The sequence below is a fragment of the Callospermophilus lateralis genome, chromosome 11 (genome assembly GCF_048772815.1).
Source record: "Callospermophilus lateralis isolate mCalLat2 chromosome 11, mCalLat2.hap1, whole genome shotgun sequence".
Taxonomy (NCBI): domain Eukaryota; kingdom Metazoa; phylum Chordata; class Mammalia; order Rodentia; family Sciuridae; genus Callospermophilus; species Callospermophilus lateralis.
The window spans coordinates 5,102,360-5,120,884 of NC_135315.1; the positions used below are offsets into that span (position 1 = coordinate 5,102,360).

The 18,525-nt window shown below is 54.0% G+C and overlaps 1 protein-coding gene across 1 annotated transcript in view; it reads left to right on the top strand.

Moving 5' to 3' along the window:
- Qrich2 (glutamine rich 2) overlaps positions 1-18,525 on the top strand; it is a 36,732-nt gene that overhangs the window by 6,980 nt on the left and 11,227 nt on the right. Inside the window, exons 5-12 of the mRNA XM_077110556.1 lie at positions 4,091-5,237; positions 5,598-5,698; positions 6,668-6,809; positions 8,766-9,062; positions 11,013-11,345; positions 14,223-14,258; positions 16,812-17,693; positions 18,319-18,404. Coding sequence (XP_076966671.1) covers positions 4,091-5,237; positions 5,598-5,698; positions 6,668-6,809; positions 8,766-9,062; positions 11,013-11,345; positions 14,223-14,258; positions 16,812-17,693; positions 18,319-18,404 — 3,024 coding nt within the window. The remainder of the gene's footprint in view (positions 1-4,090; positions 5,238-5,597; positions 5,699-6,667; positions 6,810-8,765; positions 9,063-11,012; positions 11,346-14,222; positions 14,259-16,811; positions 17,694-18,318; positions 18,405-18,525) is intronic.

Consider the following 18,525-nt stretch of genomic DNA (forward strand, 5'->3'; position numbering starts at 1 on the left):
TTTTTCTAAATATTTGAGGACTTTCCAAGGATATTTCTGTCACTGGTTTCTGATCTATGCACTTGAAATGTTTTAAAGTTATTATCTACCTTGGTGACCATTTTATGTGAACTTAAGGAGAAATATATCTTCTGCTGTTTGGGGTGAAATATTCTACAAATGTCAATCAGATCAAACAGGTTGATGGTGTTATTTAAGTCTTTTATATATATTAGGGTTATATATATATATATAACCTTAATCAAACAACAAAGGTTATATATATATATATATATATATATATATATATATATATATATATATAACCTTTCAAACCTGTCCTTTCAAAACAAATCTTGAGATCTTATACCCCAGGACCTGCAAACATGGCCATATTTGGAAATAGGAGCTTTGCAGATAATGAAGTTCAGATGAAGACATTACGGTGGACCCTAACCCAATACGACTATGTCTTTATAAAAGGGGAGATCTGGATAGAACAGTCATGTACCAAGGGAAGATGATGTGATGATAAGAGAAAGAAAGGCTGGAGGCTATAAGGCACTGGGAGAGAAGAGGAGACCTCCCTCACAGCCTCAGATGGAACTAGTCCCGCTCATTATTGCATTTCAGACTTCTAGACTCTAGAACTTCGAGACAAGAAATTTCTACTATTAAAGGTTATGGGACTTTGCTATGGTAACCCTACGAAACATGCAGTGTTCTTACCTGACTTTCCACCTACTTCTAACCAGGGGTATTGAAATCCCTGACTGGGGCTTCATCCACCACCTCCTGTAATTGGTGGCTCTATTAGGTGCACAAACATTTAGAACAAATGTCTTTCTTGGGGGGTGCGGAGGAGTACAGGGGATTGAATTCAGGAGCACTTGACCACTGAGCCTAGGGTCTGAGTTGCTTAGTGCCTCATTAAATTGCTGAGGCTGGCTTCGAACTTGCAATCCTCCTGCCTCCACCTCCCGAGCCACTGGGATTACAGGTGTGTGCCACCACGCCCTGCCCAGATGTCTTTTTGATGGATTGATCTCTTTATATTAAGGAATTTTTTTTTTTTTTTTTTTTTTTTTGTGCTGGGGATTGAATCCAGGGCCAAGCATGCTGATAAGCACCTGCTCTACCATTGAACTACATGCCCACCTTCTTCTTTTTTTAAAAATTTATTTTTTAGTTATAGTTGGACACAATGCCTTTATTTTATTTATTTTTATATGGTGCTGGGGATTGAACCCAGGGCCTCGTGCACAAGTGTTCTACCACTAAGCCACAACTCCAGCCCCAGTAATTACCTTCTAATACTAATAATAGTCTTAGCTTTGAAATCAGTTTTGTCTAATATTAATATTGTGATTTCATTTTTTAATAACAAGTGGTTTTTAAAAGATTTTTTTGATCCATTTGTTTCTTTGTCCCTCTTTTCTGCCCCTTTTGAACTGAGTATTTTTCATTCCATTTTACCTTCTTTGTTGTCTGACTAGCTGTAACTTTAGGTTTATAGAATACATTTTTTGTGTGTGTGTGTGTGGTACTGGGGATCAAAGCCTTGTAATGTACATTTCTTTGTCTCTAGTAATAAATGTGTCTTAAAGCTATTTTGTCTGATATTAGTATAGCCACTTTTTTTTTTTTTTTGGCTACTATAATGCATCCCCCCTCCTTGTTTTTCTTTTGGTGCTGGGGATGGAACCCAGGGGTGCCTTACCACTGAGCCATACCCTCAGCCTTTTTTATTTTTTATTTTGAGACAGGATCTTGCTAAGTTTTTGAGGCTGGCCTCAAACTCCTCCTGCCTCAGCCTCCTGAGTCACTGGGATTACAGTGTGTGCCATGGTGTCCCAGCCTGTGGACAGCTTTTATTTCCCAGGGGGGCGTCACCCGCTGCCTCCTTGCAGCCCTCTTCCCAGTGAGCACTCCACCACATTCTGCTTGGTTCTGCAGCGTACACCTCCTTTTTTCTGCTGTTTTAAGATTACCTCTACATCACCGCTTTGGTGTGCCTTGGCATGTCATGGTGTTCTGTGCTTGAGTACATTGAGCTGCTTGTATCTCTGGGTTTATAGTTTTCATCAAGTTTGAGAAGTTTTGGACCATTCTTCAAATCTTTTTTTCCTCTTCCGTCTCCCTCTTCTCCTTCAGGAATTCCAATTTGTATGTGTGTGTGTGAGTGTGTGTGCACGCGCGCACGCACACGCACATGCACACATTTACCTAATAGCTCACTGACGCTTTTTCATTTATATTTATATTTCTCATTTGGTTTCATTTTGGCAAACTTTTCTTCTGTGATGCTTAACCTGTAATTAATCTCATCCAGTTATTTTTCATCTCAGACTTTAATGCAATTCAGATTGTTTTTAAAATATCCTCCAGCTGGGCGCAGTGGTACACAACTGTAATCTCCAGTGACTCGGGAGTCTAAAGCAGAAGGATCATAAATTTGAGGCCAGCCTCAGCAGTTTAGCAAGCCCCTGTTTCAAAATATAAAATAAGATAAAATAAAAAAAATTTAAATGGGCTGGGGCTGTAGCTCAGTGGCAGAGCACTTGCCTAACATATGCAACATCCTGAGTTCAATCACTGGCACCACCAAAAACACAAAAAAATTTCCATGTCTCTACTTACCTTGTTGAACATAACAAATAATAGCTGTGTTCATTGTTTTAGTATCCTTTCCTGCTAATTCTAGTACCTGGGTCACTGTGGGGTGGTTTCAATCGACTGAACCATCTCCTCATTAAGGGTCATGTTTTTATGTCTGTTTACATGCCTGGTCATCTTTGATTGCTTGCTAGTCACTGTGAATTTTCTTGGTGGAATGCTGAATTTTTTTATAATCCCTCACCATAATGCAGTTATTTGAAAATAGTTTGATCCTCTCAGCTCTTGTTTTAGATTTGGGAGGTGGGTCCGTAGCAGTGTTCGGTCTTGGGCGGACTGTTGTCTACCTCAGAGGCATCCCTTTTCTGAGAACACTGCCCTGTGCCCCTTGAATGATGAGTTTTTCCAAACTGGCTGGTCAAAGCAGGCACTCCTCAGCCCTGTTCTGGGCCCTGTTCTCCTAGCTGTGCAAGGTGGATTGGTGCTCTCCTCACACTGATCCTTTCTGTGCTAGATGCATTTCTCTTCCTGCTGATACTCTGTCCTGTGGTCTTGAGTTGCCTCCGTCTCTACTCCAGGAATCCTGTAGGCTCCATCCCAACCTCCTCCCTGCACTGTAGCCACTCCATTCTCTCAGGAATTTTTATTTCTTCATTACCTGTTACCCTTGTTTGAAAAACCACTATTTCATAGTTATTACTTTTCGATGTTTTAGTTTTGGCTGTTACAGTTGAGAGGGTAATTTCAGTCTCTGTTACACCCTCTTGGCTAAAAATGGAAATATTCCATCATTAATTTTGAGTGGGTTCATAGTATTTCACCACCTGGGTCTGCCCCAAGTATGGATAATCTATTCCATGAGCAGGGCTGCAGGCTCCATTTTGTACATACCTTCTGGCATTCTGTGTGACAGTCCATAGAGAAAATCCCTTTCTGTGGAGTTCCAACCCAAAACTTGGATCCTTTACAATTTGGTTTGCTCATCTCCAGTGTGCGCCTCTACCATCAGCAATGGGCCAATAATTGGGCAGACTTTAGATTTTAAATTTAACAAGTGACTTCCATCCTTTATTCGTGACTCAGTGAGAGCCTGGAGGATCACTTGTATTTGTAGTTTCCCATCTTTTATGAAGAAAATTGCATGTTAAGATGCCATTTACACAGGTGCAGTCTCAAAAACCTGATGACCTTTAAGAATGTTAAAGTCTTGGGGCTGTGGCTGTGGCTCAGTGGTAGAGCACTTGCCTTGAATGTGTGAGGCACTGGGTTCGATTCTCAGCACCATATATAAATAAAAATTAAAGGTTCGTCAACAAGTAAAATAAATAAAATTTTAAAAAAAGAATGTTAAAGTCTTTATGTCCAACTTAGCTTTTAGGACCAGATAGTTTTTCTCATTAAGGGCTTTAAGTCACCAGAGTTAGATATCCCAGATCTCCTTCCTTTTGACTCTTGCAGTATTTTTGACTTGAAGTTATTGACTTTCTTCTTCTAGGGCTTAGGCCAAATGGGACTTCCTAAGCGCAGAGGGCAATCTGCTTTAACATTGAGTGATCGGGCTCCTAGTCTAGCCTCTGTGAAGCATCCAAGTTCTGACCAGGTTCGGGATTCCACTGGTGGCCTAGATCAGTCATCAGAATCCAGTGGATACCCCTCTGAAGATGCTGCCCTCAGGGAACGAAGCAGGGGTCCCTCTACTACTAGATTCCTTGCAAGGGCCCGTGATGAAGCTGGCATGTCAAAACCCCGCCAAGCTACATCCCAGTTAAAAGCAGAGCCAGAGCGCCGCAGAGGTAGAGAGACCTTAACACGTCCAAGAAGAGATGAACGAGATGCACACCCTGGCCCATCGCAACAGGACTTACCCTCAGCCAGAGTTCGGCATTATGCATATCCAGATCAGCGCCGTGGGGCACGTGTCAGCCAAGACGAAGCCTATGCAAGGCCAGATCAGCAAATCATGGGACTCCCTGGCACAGTGTTGCCATATGCTAGCACTTATCCACATGGTGTGGTGCCACTTCGTGAGAGTCAGCTTGGTGAGCCACCACCTGAAATATACTATCAGGGCTTGGAACCACTTGGCATGGATCAGCATGGTGTTGTGCCACCTTTAGTACCTGGCAGAGATCAACAAAGATTGGAACTACCTGGTATAGACCAAGTTGATATGGTCTATCGGTATGGCATGATACTTCCTGGCACAGATCAACTCAGTATGGAACAGGCCGGCATACATGAGCGTGATATGGGACTACTTGGCATGGATCAGCAAGGACTGATACCCGCTGCCATGGGTCAGCAACAACTGGTACTGCCTGGAATAGATCAACAAGGATTGCTTCTACCTCTCACAGATCAGTATGATTTGATATCACCTGGTTTGATGCAAGTTGGTAGAGATCAACAAGGTTTGTTACAGCCCACTTTGGAAGCACCTGGCTTCATACAACCTGGCACTGAGCAGTATGATTTTATCCAGCCTGGGAGAGATCAACCTGGTTTGGTGCAGCCTGGCAGGGTTCATCCTGGTTTTGTGCAAACTGATTCAGGGCAGCGTGGTCTGGTGCAGCCTCGTGCAGATCAGGGTGGTTTGGTAACACCTGGGACAGACCAACAAGGTTTGGTGCAACTTGGCATAGGTCGGCGTGATTTGGTCCGGCCTGGTCCACATAGGCCTGGTTTGGCACCTCCTGGAATAGCTCAGCGTGGCTTTGTCCAACCTGGTATATATCCACATGATCTGGTGCCACCTGGTGCAGGTCAGCTTGATGTGGTGCCACCTGGTAAAGATCAACGTGGTGCAGTGCAACGTACCAGAGATCAGCGTGGGTTAGTCCATCCTGGGGTAGATCAGTATGGTCTGGCACAACTAGGGGAACTGCCTAGTGATTGGGTGCAGCCTGGTGCATTTCCACCTGGGTTGGTGCAGCCTGCTGCAGAGCCATATCATTTGGTCCAACCCGATATAGGTCAGCATGGTTTGGCCCAGCCTGGCATAGATCTGCAAGGTTTGGTGCAGCCAGGAGTGGATCAGCATGGTTTGATATCACCTGATACAGTTCAGCATGATTTGGTGCAACCTGGGATGAGTCAGCGAGGCGTGGTGCCACCTCATATGGGTCATCGTGGCATGCTGCCACCCCGCATGGGTCCACGTGGCTTGGTGCCACGTGGCATGGGTCAGCGTGGCTTGGTGCCACCCAGCGTGGGTCCACATGGCTTGGTGCCATCCAGTGTGGATCAGCCTAGCATAGTGCCACCAGGTGCTGATCAGCCTGGCTTAGTACCACCTGCCAAGGATCAACATGGTATAGTGCCACCCGCCAAGGATCAGCATGGTATAGTGCCACCCACCGTGGAAAAGCCTGGCTTGGTGCCACCCGGTGTGGTTCAGCATGGCACAGTGCCACACAGTGTGGGTAAGCCTGGCATGGTGCCACCCAGCATGGATAAGCCTGGCATGGTGCCACCCAGTGTGGATCAGCCTGGCATGGTGCCAACCACCGTGGATCAGCCTGGAATGGATCAACCTGGCTTGGTGCCACCTGCTAAGGATCAGCGAGGTATAGTGCCACCTGCCATGGATAAGCCTGGCTTGGTGCCACCCAGTGTGGATCAGCGTGGCACAATGCCACGTGAGATGGGTAAGCCTGGCATGGTGCCACCTGCCTTGGGTAAGCCTGGCATAGTGTCAACCACCCTAGGTAAGCCTAGCATGGTACCACCCGGCATGGACCAGCCTGGCATGGTGCCAACCACCGTGGATAAGCCTGGCATGGTGCCACCTGGTGTGGATAAGCATGGCATGGTGCCACATGGCATAGATCAGCGTGGCTTGGTGCCACCCCGCATGGATGAGCATGGCATGGTTCTACCGGGTGTGGATCAGCCTGGTTTGGTGCCACCCAGCATGGGTCAGCCTGGCTTGGTGCCACCTGGTGTGGATCAGCCTGGCTTGGTGGAACCCGCCATGGATCAGCATGGCATGGTGCCCCCTGGTGTGTATCAGCATGGCATGGTGCCACCTGGCATGGATCAGAGTAGTTTTGTGCCACCCGGTGTGGATCAGGGTACTGTAGTAGTACCACCTGGTGTGGATCAGCCTGGCTTGGTGTCACCTAGCTTGTATCAGCGTGGCATGGTGCCACCAGGAGTATATCAGCGTGGCATGGTGCCCCCTGGGATGGATCAGCGTGGCATGGTGCCCCCTGGTGTTTATCAGCGTGGCATGGTGCCACCTAGCATGGATCACCGTGGCTTTGTGCCACCCGGTGTGGATCAGGGTACTATAGTAGTACCACCTGGTATGGATCAGCCTGGCTTGGTGTCACCTAGCGTGTATCAGCGTGGCATGGTGCCCCCTGGCATGCATCAGCGTGGCATGGTGCCCCCTGGTGTGTATCAGCGTGGCATGATGCAACATGGTGTGGATCAGGGTGCTGCTGTAACACCTGGCATGTATCAGCATGGCATGGCACCACCTGGCATGGATCAGCGTGGCTCTGTGCCACCTGGTGTGGATCAGGGTGCTGTAGTACCACCCAGTGTGGATCAGGGTACTGTAGTAGTATCTCCTGACAAAAATCAACATGGCCTGGTGCCAGCTGGTGTGGATCAGCGTGGTTTGATTTCCCCTGGCATGGATCAGGGTGCTGTAGTAACAACTGGCATGGATCAACGTGGCTTAGAACCCCCTGGCATGGATCAGCATGCCATGATGCCCTCTGGCCTGGATCAGGGTGCTATAGTACCACCTGGCGTGGATCAGCATGGGTTGGTGTACCCTGGCATGGACCAGTATGGTTTTCTGTCACGTGGTGTGGATCAGCGTGGGTTGGTGTCCCCTGGCATGGGTCAGCATGGCTTGGTGCCACATGGTGTGGATCAGCATGCTGTAGTACCACCTGTCATGGATCAGCGTGGGTTGGTGCCCCCTGGCATGGATCAGCGTGGCTTGGTGCCACGTGGCATGGATCAGCGTGGCTTAGTGCCACGTGGCATGGATCGGCGTGCTATAGTACCTCCAGGTGTGGATCAGCGTGGCTTGGTGCCCCCGGGCATGGATCAGCGTGCTGTAGTACCACCAGGCGTGGGTCAGCGTGGTTTCATGCCACCTGGCGTGGATCAGCGTGGATTAGTGCCCTCTGGAATGGATCAGCGTGCTGTAGTACCATCGGGTGTGGATCAGCATGGCTTGGTACCAACTGGCATGGATAAGCGTGCTGTACCACCACCAGGTGTGGATCAGCATGGCTTGGTACTACCTGGTGTGGATCAGCGTGGCTTGATGCTAACTGGAGAGGATCAGCGTGGCTTGGTGCCCCGTAGCATGGAGCAGCGTGCTGTAGTGCCACTGGGTGTGGATCAGCGTGGGTTGGTGCCCCCTGGAGTGGATCAGCATGCTGTAGCGCCACCAGGTGTGGACCAGCATGGCTTGGTGCCACCTGACGTGGATCAGCATGGGTTGGTGCCCACTGGCGTGGATCAGCGTGCTGTAGAGCCACTAGGTATGGATCAGCGTGGCTTGGTGCCACCTGGCATGGATGAGAGTGGGTTGGTGCTCACTGGTGTGGATCAGCATGCTGTAGTGCCACCAGGTGTCGATCAGCGTGGATTGGTGCCACGTGGTGTGGATCAGCGTGGCTTAGTGCCCCCTGGCATGGATCAGCGTGCTATAGTGCCAGCAGGTGTGGATCAGCATGGCTTGGTGCCCCCTGGCATGGATCAGCGTGCTGTAGAGCCAGCAGGTGTGGATCAGTATGGCTTGGTGCCACCTAGCGTGGATCAGCATGGGTTGGTGCCCACTGGCGTGGATCAGCGTGGCTTAGTGCCCCCTGGCGTGGGTCAGGGTGCTGTATCACCAGCAGCTGTGGATCAGCGTGGCTTGGTACCACGTGGCATGGATCAGCGTGGGTTGGTGCCCCCTGGCATGGATCAGCGTGCTGTAGCGCCAGCAGGTATGGATCAGCGTGGCTTGGTGCCACCTGGCGTGGATCAGCGTGGGTTGGTGCCCACTGGCATGGATCAGCGTGGGTTGGTGCCCACTCGCATGGATCAGAGTGCTGTAGCGCCACCAGGTGCGGACCAGCGTGGCTTTGTGCCACCTGGCGTGGATCAGCGTGGCTTGGTGCCCCCTGGCATAGATCAGCGTGCTTTAGTGCCACCAGGTGTAGATCAGCGTGGCTTGGTGCCCCCTGGCGTGGATCAGCATGCTGCAGCACAACCAGGTGTGGACCAGCATGGCTTTCTGCCACCTGGCGTGGATCAGCGTGGCTTCGTGTCACCTGGTGTGGATCAGCGTGCTTTAATGCCACTAGGTATGGATCAGCGTGGCTTAGTGCCACGTGGTGTGGATCAGCATGGCTTGGTGCCCCATGGTGTGGATCAGCATGGGTTGGTGCCCCCTGGCGTAGATCAGCATGCTGTAGCACCACCAGGTGTGGATCAGCGTGGCTTGGTGCCACGTGGCGTGGATCAGCGTGCTACAGCACCACCAGGTGTGGCTCAGCGTGGCTTGGTGCCACGTGGCATGGATCAGCGTGCTGTAGCGCCACCAGGTGTAGATCAGCGTGGCTTGGTGCCCACTGGCATGGATCAGCATGCTATAGCGCCACCAGGTGTGGATCAGCGTGGCCTGGTGCCACGTGGCGTGGATCAGAGTGCTGCAGCACCACCAGGTATGGATCAGCGTGCTGTAGCGCCACCAGGTGTAGATCAGCGTGGGTTGGTGCCCACTGGCGTGGATCAGCGTGCTGTAGCACCACCAGGTGTGGATCAGCGTGGCTTGGTGCCACCTGGTGTGGATCAGCATGCTGCAGCGCCACCAGGTGTGGATCAGCATGGCTTCGTAACACCTGGTGTGGATCAGCGTGGGTTGGTGCCTCCTGGCATGGATCAGCGTGCTATAATGCGACCGGGTGTGGATCAGCGTGGGTTGGTGTCCCCTGGAGTAGATCAGCGTGCTGTAGCGCCACCAGGTGTGGATCAGCGTGGCTTGGCTCCACCTGGCGTGGATCAGCGTGGGTTGGTGCCCACTGGCGTGGATCAACGTGCTGTAGCGCCAACAGGTATGGATCAGCGTGCTGAGGTGCCAATTGGTGTGTATAAGCGTGGCTTGGTGCCACCTGGCGTGGATCAGCATGGGTTGGTGCCCACTGGCGTGGATCAGCGTGCTGTAGCGCCACCAGGTGTGGATCAGCGTGGCTTGGTGCCACCTGGCGTGGATCAGCGTGGGTTGGTGCCCACTGGTGTGGATCATCATGCTGTAGCGCCACCAGGTGTGGATCAGCGTGGCTTCGTGTCACCTGGCGTGGATCAGCGTGGGTTGGTGCCCAGTGGCGTGGAACAGCGTGCTGTAGTGCCAACAGGTGTGGATCAGCGTGGTTTGGTGCCCACTGGTGTGGATCAGCGTGCTGTAGTGCTACCAGGTATGGATCAGCTTGACTTGGTGCCACCTGGTGTGGATAAGCGTGGGTTGGTGCCCACTGGCGTGGATCAGCGTGCTGTAGCACCAACAAGTGTGGATCAGCGTGGCTTGGTGCCACCTGGCGTGGATCAGCGTGGGTTGGTGCCCACTGGCGTCGATCAGCGTGCTGTAGCACCAACAGGTGTGGATCAGCGTGCTGTAGCGCCACCAGGTGTGGATCAGCGTGGCTTGGTGACACCTGGCATGGATCAGCGTGGGTTGGTGACCACTGGCGTGGATCAACGTGCGGTAGCGCCAACAGGTATGGATCAGCATGCTGAGGCGCCAACAGGTGTGTATAAGCGTGGCTTGTTGCCACCTGGAGTGGATCAGCGTGGGTTGGTGACCACTGGCGTGGATCAGCGTGCTGTAGCGCCACCAGGTGTGGATCAACGTGGCTTGGTGCCACCTGGCATGGATCAGCATGGGTTGGTGCCCAGTGGCGTGGAACAGCGCGCTGTGGTGCCAACAGGTGTGGATCAGCGTGGCTTGGTGCCACCTGGCATGGATCAGCGTGGGTTGGTGCCCAGTGGCGTGGATCAGCATTCTGTAGCACCAACAGGTGTGGATCAGCATGCTGAGGCACCAACAGGTGTATATCAGCGTGGCTTGGTGCCACCTGGCATGGATCAGCTTGGGTTGATGCCACGTGGCGTGGATAAGCGTGCTGTAGCGCCACCAGGTGTGGGTCAGCGTGGCTTGGTGCCACCAGGTGTGGATCAGCGTGGGTTGGTGCCCACTGGCGTGGATCAGCGTGCTGTAGCACCACCAGATGTGGATCAACGTGTTGTAGCGCCACCAGGTGTGGATCAGCGTGGGTTGGTGCCCACTGGTGTGGATCAGCGTGCTGTAGTACCACCAGGTGTGGATCAGCGTGGCTTAGTGCCACCTGGCGTGGATCAGCGTGGGTTGGTGCCCCCTGGAGTGGATCAGCGTGCTGTAGCGCCAGCAGGTGTGGATCAGCGTGGCTTGGTGCCACCTGGCGTGGATCAGCGTGGGATGGTGCCCACTGGGGTGGATCAGCGTGCTGTAGCGCCACCAGGTGTGGATCAGCGTGGCTTGGTGCCACCTGGCGTGGATCAGCGTGGCTTGGTGCCACCTGGCATGGATAAGCGTGGGTTGGTGCCCACTGGGGTGGATCAGCGTGCTGTAGTACCACCAGGTGTGGATCAGCGTGGCTTAGTGCCACCTGGCGTGGATCAGCGTGGGTTGGTGCCCCCTGGAGTGGATCAGCGTGCTGTAGCGCCAGCAGGTGTGGACCAGCGAGGCTTGGTGTCACCTGGCGCAGATCAGCGTGAGTTGGTGCCCACTGGCGTGGATCAGCGTGCTGTAGCGCCACCAGTTGTGGATCAGCGTGCTGTAGTGCCACCAGGTGTGGATCAGCGTGGCTTGGTGCCATCTGACATGGATAAGCAAGTGTTGGTGCCCACTGGCAGGGATCAGCGTGGGTTGGTGCCCACTGGCGTGGATCAGCATGCTTTAGTGCCACGAGGTGTGGATCAGCGTGGCTTGGTGCCACCTGGCGTGGATCAGCGTGGGTTGGTGCCCACTCGCATGGATCAGCGTACTGTAGTGCCAGCAGGTGTGGATCAGCGTGGCTTGGTGCCACCTGGCATGGATCAGCAAGGGATGGTGCCCACTAGGGTGGATCAGCATGCTGTAGCGCCTCCAGGTGTGGATCAGTATGGCTTAGTGCCACCTGGCGTGGATCAGCGTGCGTTGGTGCCCACTGGCGTGGATCAGCGTGCTGTAGCGCCAACAGGTGTGGATCAGCGTGGCTTTGTGCCACCTAGTGTGGATCAGGGTGCTGTAGCGCCAACAGGTATGATTCAGCGTGGATTGGTGCCACCTGGCATGGATCAGCGTGGGTTTGTGCCTACTGGCATGGATCAGCGTGCTGTAGCACCACCAGTTGTGGATCATCGTGGCTTGGTGCCATCTGGCGTGGATCAGCGTGGGTTGGTGCCCACTGGCATGGATCAGCGTGCTGTAGCGCCAACAGGTGTGGATCAGCGTGGCTTGGTGCCACCTGGCATGGATCAGTATGGCTTGGTGCCACCTGGCGTGGATCAGCGTGCATTGGTGCCCACTGGCGTGGATCAGCGTGCTGTAGCGCCAACAGGTGTGGATCAGCATGGCTTTGTGCCACCTGATGTGGATCAGGGTGCTGTAGCGCCAACAGGTATGATTCAGCGTGGATTGGTGCCACCTGGCGTGGATCAGCGTGGGTTTGTGCCTACTGGCATGGATCAGCGTGCTGTAGCACCACCAGTTGTGGATCATCGTGGCTTGGTGCCATCTGGCGTGGATCAGCGTGGGTTGGTGCCCACTGGCATGGATCAGCGTGCTGTAGCACCAACAGGTGTGGATCAGCGTGGCTTGGTGCCACCTGGCATGGATAAGTATGGCTTGGTGCCACCTGGCGTGGATCAGCGTGCGTTGGTGCCCACTGGCGTGGATCAGCGTGCTGTAGCGCCAACAGGTGTGGATCAGCGTGGCTTTGTGCCACCTGGTGTGGATCAGGGTGCTGTAGCGCCAACAGGTATGATTCAGCGTGGATTGGTGCCACCTGGCGTGGATCAGCGTGGGTTTGTGCCTACTGGCATGGATCAGCGTGCTGTAGCACCACCAGTTGTGGATCATCGTGGCTTGGTGCCATCTGGCGTGGATCAGCGTGGGTTGGTGCCCACTGGCGTGGATCAGCGTGCTGTAGCGCCAACAGGTGTGGATCAGCATGCTGTAGTGCCACCAGGTGTGGCTCAGCGTGGCTTGGTGCCACCTGGCATGGATCAGCTTGGGTTGGTGCCTACTGGCGTGGATCAGCATGCTGTAGCGCCAATGGGTGTGGATCAGCGTCCTGTAGCGCCACCAGGTGAGGATCAGCGTGGCTTGGTGTCACCTGGCGTGGATCAGCGTGGGTTGCCCACTGGCGTGGATCAGCGTGGGTTGGTGCCCACTGGCATGGATCAGCATGCTCTAGAGCCACCAGGTGTGGAACAGCGTGGCTTGGTGCCACCTGGCGTACATAAGCGTGGGTTGGTCCCCAGTGGCGTGGAAAAGCGTGCTGTAGCGCCAACAGGTGTGGTTCAGCGTGGATTGGTGCCACCTGGCGTGGATCAGCGTGGGTTTGTGCCTACTGGCGTGGATCAGCATGCTGTAGCACCACCAGTTGTGAATCAGCTTGGCTTGGTGCGACCTAGCATGGATCAGCATGGCTTGGTGCCCACTGGCATGGATCAGCATGCCGTAGCACCACCAGGTGTGTATCAGCGTGGATTGGTGCCACCTGGTGTGTATCAGCGTGGATTTGTGCCCCCTGGCATGGATCAGCGTGCTGTAGCACCAACAGGTGTGGATCAGCGTGGTTTGGTAGCCACTGGCGTGGATCAGCATGCTGTAGTACCAACAGGTGTGGATCAACGTGGCTTGGTGCCACCTGGCATGTATCAGCGTGGTTTGGTGCCCACTGCCGTGGATCAGCATGCTGTAGCACCAACAGGTGTGGATCAGCGTGGCCTGGTGCTACCTGGTATGGATCAACGTGCTATAGCACCAACAGGTGTGGATCAACTTGGCTTGGTGCCACCTGTCGTGTATCAGCGTGGTTTGGTGCCCACTGGCATGGATCAGCTTGCTGTAACGCCAACAAGTGTGGATCAGCGTGGCTTGATGCCACCTGGTATTGATCAACATGCTGTAGTGCCACCAGGTGTGGGTCAGCGTGGCTTGGTGCCACCTGGTGTGGATCAGCGTGGATTGGTGCCCACTAGCATGGATCAGCGTGCTGTAGCGCCACCAGGTGTGATTCTACGTGGCTTGGTGCCACCTGGTGTGGATCAGCCTGGGTTGGTGCCCACTAGCATGGATCAGCGTGCTGTAGCGCCACCAGGTGTGATTCTGCGTGGCTTACTGCCACCTGGTGTAGATCAACGTGGGTTGGTGCCCACTGGCGTGGATCTGCATGCTGTAGCGCCAACAGGTGTGGATCAGCGTGACTTAGTGCCACCTGGTGTGGATCAGCGAGGGTTGGTTCCCACTGGCATTGATCAGCGTGCTGTAGCTCCACTAGGTGTGGATCAGCATGCTGTTGCGCCACTAGGTGTGGATCAGCGTGGGTTGGATCCCACTGGCATGGATCAGCGTGCTGTAGCTCCACCAGGTATGGGTCAGCGTGGCTTGGTGCAACCTGTTGTGGGTCAGCGTGGGTTGGTGCCCACTGGCTTGGATCAGCGTGCTGTAGCACCACCAGGTGTGGACCAGCGTGGGTTGGTGCCAACTGGTGTGGATCAGCGTGGCTTTGTGCCACCTGGCATGGATCTGCGTGCTGTAGCACCAACAGGTGTGGATCAGCATGGCTGGGTGCCACCTGGTGTGGATCAGCGTGGGTTGGTGCCCCCTGGCGTAGATCAGCATACTGTAGCACCACCAGGTGTGGATCAGCGTGGCTTGGTGCCACCTAGCATGGATCAGCATGGGCTGGTGCCCAGTGGCGTGGATCAGCGTGCTGTAGCGCCACCAGGTGTGGATCAGCGTGGCTTGTTGACACCTGGCGTGGATCAGCATGGGTTGGTGCCCCCTGGTGTAGATCAGCGTGCTGTAGCGCCACCAGGTGTAGATAAGCGTGGCTTGGTGCTACCTGGCATGGATCAGCGTGGGTTGGTGCCGAGTGGTGTGGATCAGCGTGCTCTAGCGCCAACAGGTGTGGATCAGCGTGGCTTGGTGCCACCTGGTGTGGATCAGCGTGCTGTAGCGCCAACAGGTGTGGATCAGCATGGCTTGGTTCCACCTAGTGTGGATCAGCGTGCTATAGTGCTACCAGGTGTGGATCTGCATGGCTTGGTGCCAACTGGTGTAGATCAGCGTGGGTTGGTGCCCCCTGGCGTGGATCAGCGTGCTGTAGCGCCACCAGGTGTGGACCAGCGTGGCTTGGTGCCACCTGGCGTGGATCAGCATGGGTTGTTGCCCGCTGGTGTGGATCAGCGTGCTGTAGTGCCACCAGGTGTGGGTCAGCGTGGGTTGGTGCCACCTGGCGTGGATCAGCATAGGTTGGTGCCCACTGGCGTGGATCAGCGTGCTAAAGTGCCACCAGGTGTCTATCAGCGTGGCTTGGTGCCCACTGGCGTGGATCAGCATGCTGTAGCGCCACCAGGTGTCTATCAGCGTGGCTTGGCGCCACCTGTAGTGGATCAGCGTGGCTTGTTACCCCCTGGAGTGGATCCACGTGCTGTAGCGCCAACTGATGTGTATCAGCGTGGTTTGGTGCCATCTGGTGTGGATCAGCGTGGCTTTGTGCCCCCTGGCATGGAAAAGCATGCTGTAGTACAACCTGGTATGGATCAGCGTGGCTTGGTGGCACCTGGTGTGGATAGGCGTGGCTTCGTTCCTCGTGGCGTGGAAAAACGTGCTATAGTACCACCTGGTGTGGGTCAGCGTGGCTTGTTGCCCCCTGATGTGGATCAACGTGGGTTGTTGCCCACTGGCATGGATCAGCTTACAGTAGTACCACCAGGTATGGATCAGCGTGGCTTGGTGCCATCTGGTGTGGATCAACGTGAGTTGGTGCCCCCTGGCATGGACCAGCGTACTTTAGTACCATCTGGTGTGGATCAGAGTGGCTTGGTGCCATCTGGTGTGGATCAGCGTGGGTTGGTGCCCCCTGGCATGGATCAGCATGCTGTAGAACCACCTGGTATAGATCAGCCAGGCTTGGTGCCACCTGGCATGGACCAGCTTGCTGGAGTACCACCTGGAATGGATCGGCGTGGCTTGGTGCCACGTGGCATGGATCGGCATGGGTTAGTGCCTCCTGGCATGGATCAGCGTGTGTTGGTGCCCCCTGGCATGGATCAGCGTGGGTTGGTGCCTCCTGGTGTGGATCAACGTCGCTTGGTTCCACGTGGCATGGATCAGCGTTCTGTAGTACCACCTGGCATGTATCCACATGGGTTGGTGCCCCCTGGCATGGATCAGCGTGGTTTGGTGCCACGTGGCATGGATCAGCATGGGTTGGTGCCACGTGGCATAGATCAACATGCTGTTGTACCTCCTGGCATGTATCCACGTGGGTGGGTGCCCCCTGGCATGGATCAGCATGGTATATTACCATCTGGTGCGGATCAGCATTCTGTATTACTACCACCTGGTGTGGATCAGCGTGGCATGGTGCCCCCTGGTATGGATCAGGGTGCTTTAGTACTACCTGGCATGGATCAACGTGGCTTGGTACCCCCTGGCATGGATCAACGTGCTGTAGGACTATCTGGTATGGATCAGCGTGGCTTGGTCCCACCTGGTGTGGATCAACGTGCGGTAGTACCACCTGGTGTTGGTCAGCGTGGCTTGGTGACACCTGGTGTGGATCAGGGTGCTGTAGTGCCTCCTGGTGTGGATCAGGGTGCTGTAGTGCCACCTGGAGAGGATCAGGGTGCTGTAGTGCCCCCTGGAGAGGATAGGGGTGCTATAGCACCCCCTGGTGCAGATCAGGGTGCTGTAGCACCCCCTGGCATGGGTCAGGGTGCTGTAGCACCCCCTGTTGTGGATCAGCATGGCCTGGTACCACCTGGCATGGGTCAGCGTGGTTTGGTGCAACCTGGGGTGGTTCAGCATGGCTTTGTGCCATATGGTATGGATCAACGTGGTTTGGTCCAGCTTGGTACAGGGCAGCCTGGAATGGGTCAGCGTGTTTTGTTACGACCTAGTACAGGGCCACGTGGCTTGGTTCAACCTGGTGCATACATGTCTGGCTTAGCTCAACCTGGTTTGGTCCAACCTGATGCTTATCTACCTGGTGTTTTCCAACCTGGTGCATATCCTGGCAGTTTGGCTCAAGCTGGTGCATATCCTGGTGGTTTGGCTCAAGCTGGTGCATATCCACATGGCGTGGTGCAACCTGGAATGGATCAACGTGGTTTGAGACAACCCAGTGCTGATTGGCAAGGCTTGATGGCATCAGGCACAGAACCTCGTGGCTTTCCAACATTCCAGAGAGATCCTCAGGGTTTAACATCACTTCGCCCATATCCACCTGGTGTGGGACCTTCTGGTCGAAAGCCACGTGGCCAGGTGTCATCACTGTTACCCAGTCGAGGTTTGGCATCACCAATTATAGACCAGAGGGGTTTGGTACCACCAGAAACCTATCAGCAAAGTTTGATGCATCCTGGCCTAGAGCAGCGGGGCCAAGCCCCAGATCAACAGCTTTCGGTATCATCTGGGCCAGATCAGCCAGAACAGGTGTACCCAAGTGCACTTCAGCAAGATAGAGCATATTCTGTCTCTGCCTCTGGTGGCCCAGATTATGAGGGTATTGGTCCACATGATCAGGATTATTTGGATCTACGCAGAACAAGTGATTTACAGCAACCTGGGCGACCTGCCCAGGCTGCCTCTGTCCAAGAAGTTCCCTCTTTCCTGAGTCAAGAAGACTCCGAAAGGAGTGAGGTCCAGAGTGAGCGACATGATTCACTGGAGAAACTGGCCCCCAACTTCCCCATAGCGGTGGAAACGTTTCGTCTGATGGGAGAGATGATCGGTCTCTATGTGGAGCTAAAGGAGAGAATAAAGGATCTGGATGAGAAGAAAGCCGGCCAGACTGACTTGGAGAAGATAGAGTACCTGCTGGCACTGATGGGTGGGTACCACTTGTGAGGTGTGGGGGAGGAGAGGGCACTGTTTTCACTCTAAGTCGGTGGCATCCTTTCCTTGCCCTGGCCACAACTATAGGCAGAGCGTCCCTCTCAGACCTTCTGGGCTCCACAGGCCTTCAGGGTCCAAATGAACAGGTCGGGCAAAGGCTGGGGCAGGCCAGCGGGACTGATGGAGCCTAGGGGAGGGATGAAGAGTGCCTCTTCTGCCTCTGTCAGTCCTCCTGGAGAGCAGCTGGGGGAGGTGTCGGGAGGTGTGGGGAGAGAATGCTGAGGACTGAACTTAACACTTGCTCAGGGCTGGGGGTGTCGCTAAGTAGAAGAGTGCTTGTCTGGCTTATGCCAGGCTCTGGGTTCCATCCCCAGCATAGGAGGAAAAATGGTCCAATCACAAGTTTAGGTTCCAGGGAGTAATTAAGATTTCAGTCGTGGGTCAGTGGGCGGGGTTTCTATGGGTGCAAGACAACCCTCTTCCCTCTTTCCTCATCTCCTCACCCCAGTCACCAGGGAAGGCCGTGTTCTCTGGGGTCCTTCATTTTGTGGGGTTGGAAAGAGAGTGGGAGCCCACTGGGAATCTAACCCTTTTGACTTTAAGGTCTCCATTTTTCCTAGTCCAAAAAACCATACCCCCTGACCTGCAGGAACAGCTGAAAAGCATAAAGACCTTGGCCAAAGAAGTTCGTCAGGAAAGAGCCCAAGTATGTAAGGGAGAGTGAACCTCCTTTGCCTTCTGGATGGGGTGGGTCAGAGCCCTTGTGCTTTGTGCTTGAGGGTGACAGAGTCCTTTTTCAGATCTGATTGGACCTTTGCCATCCCTCA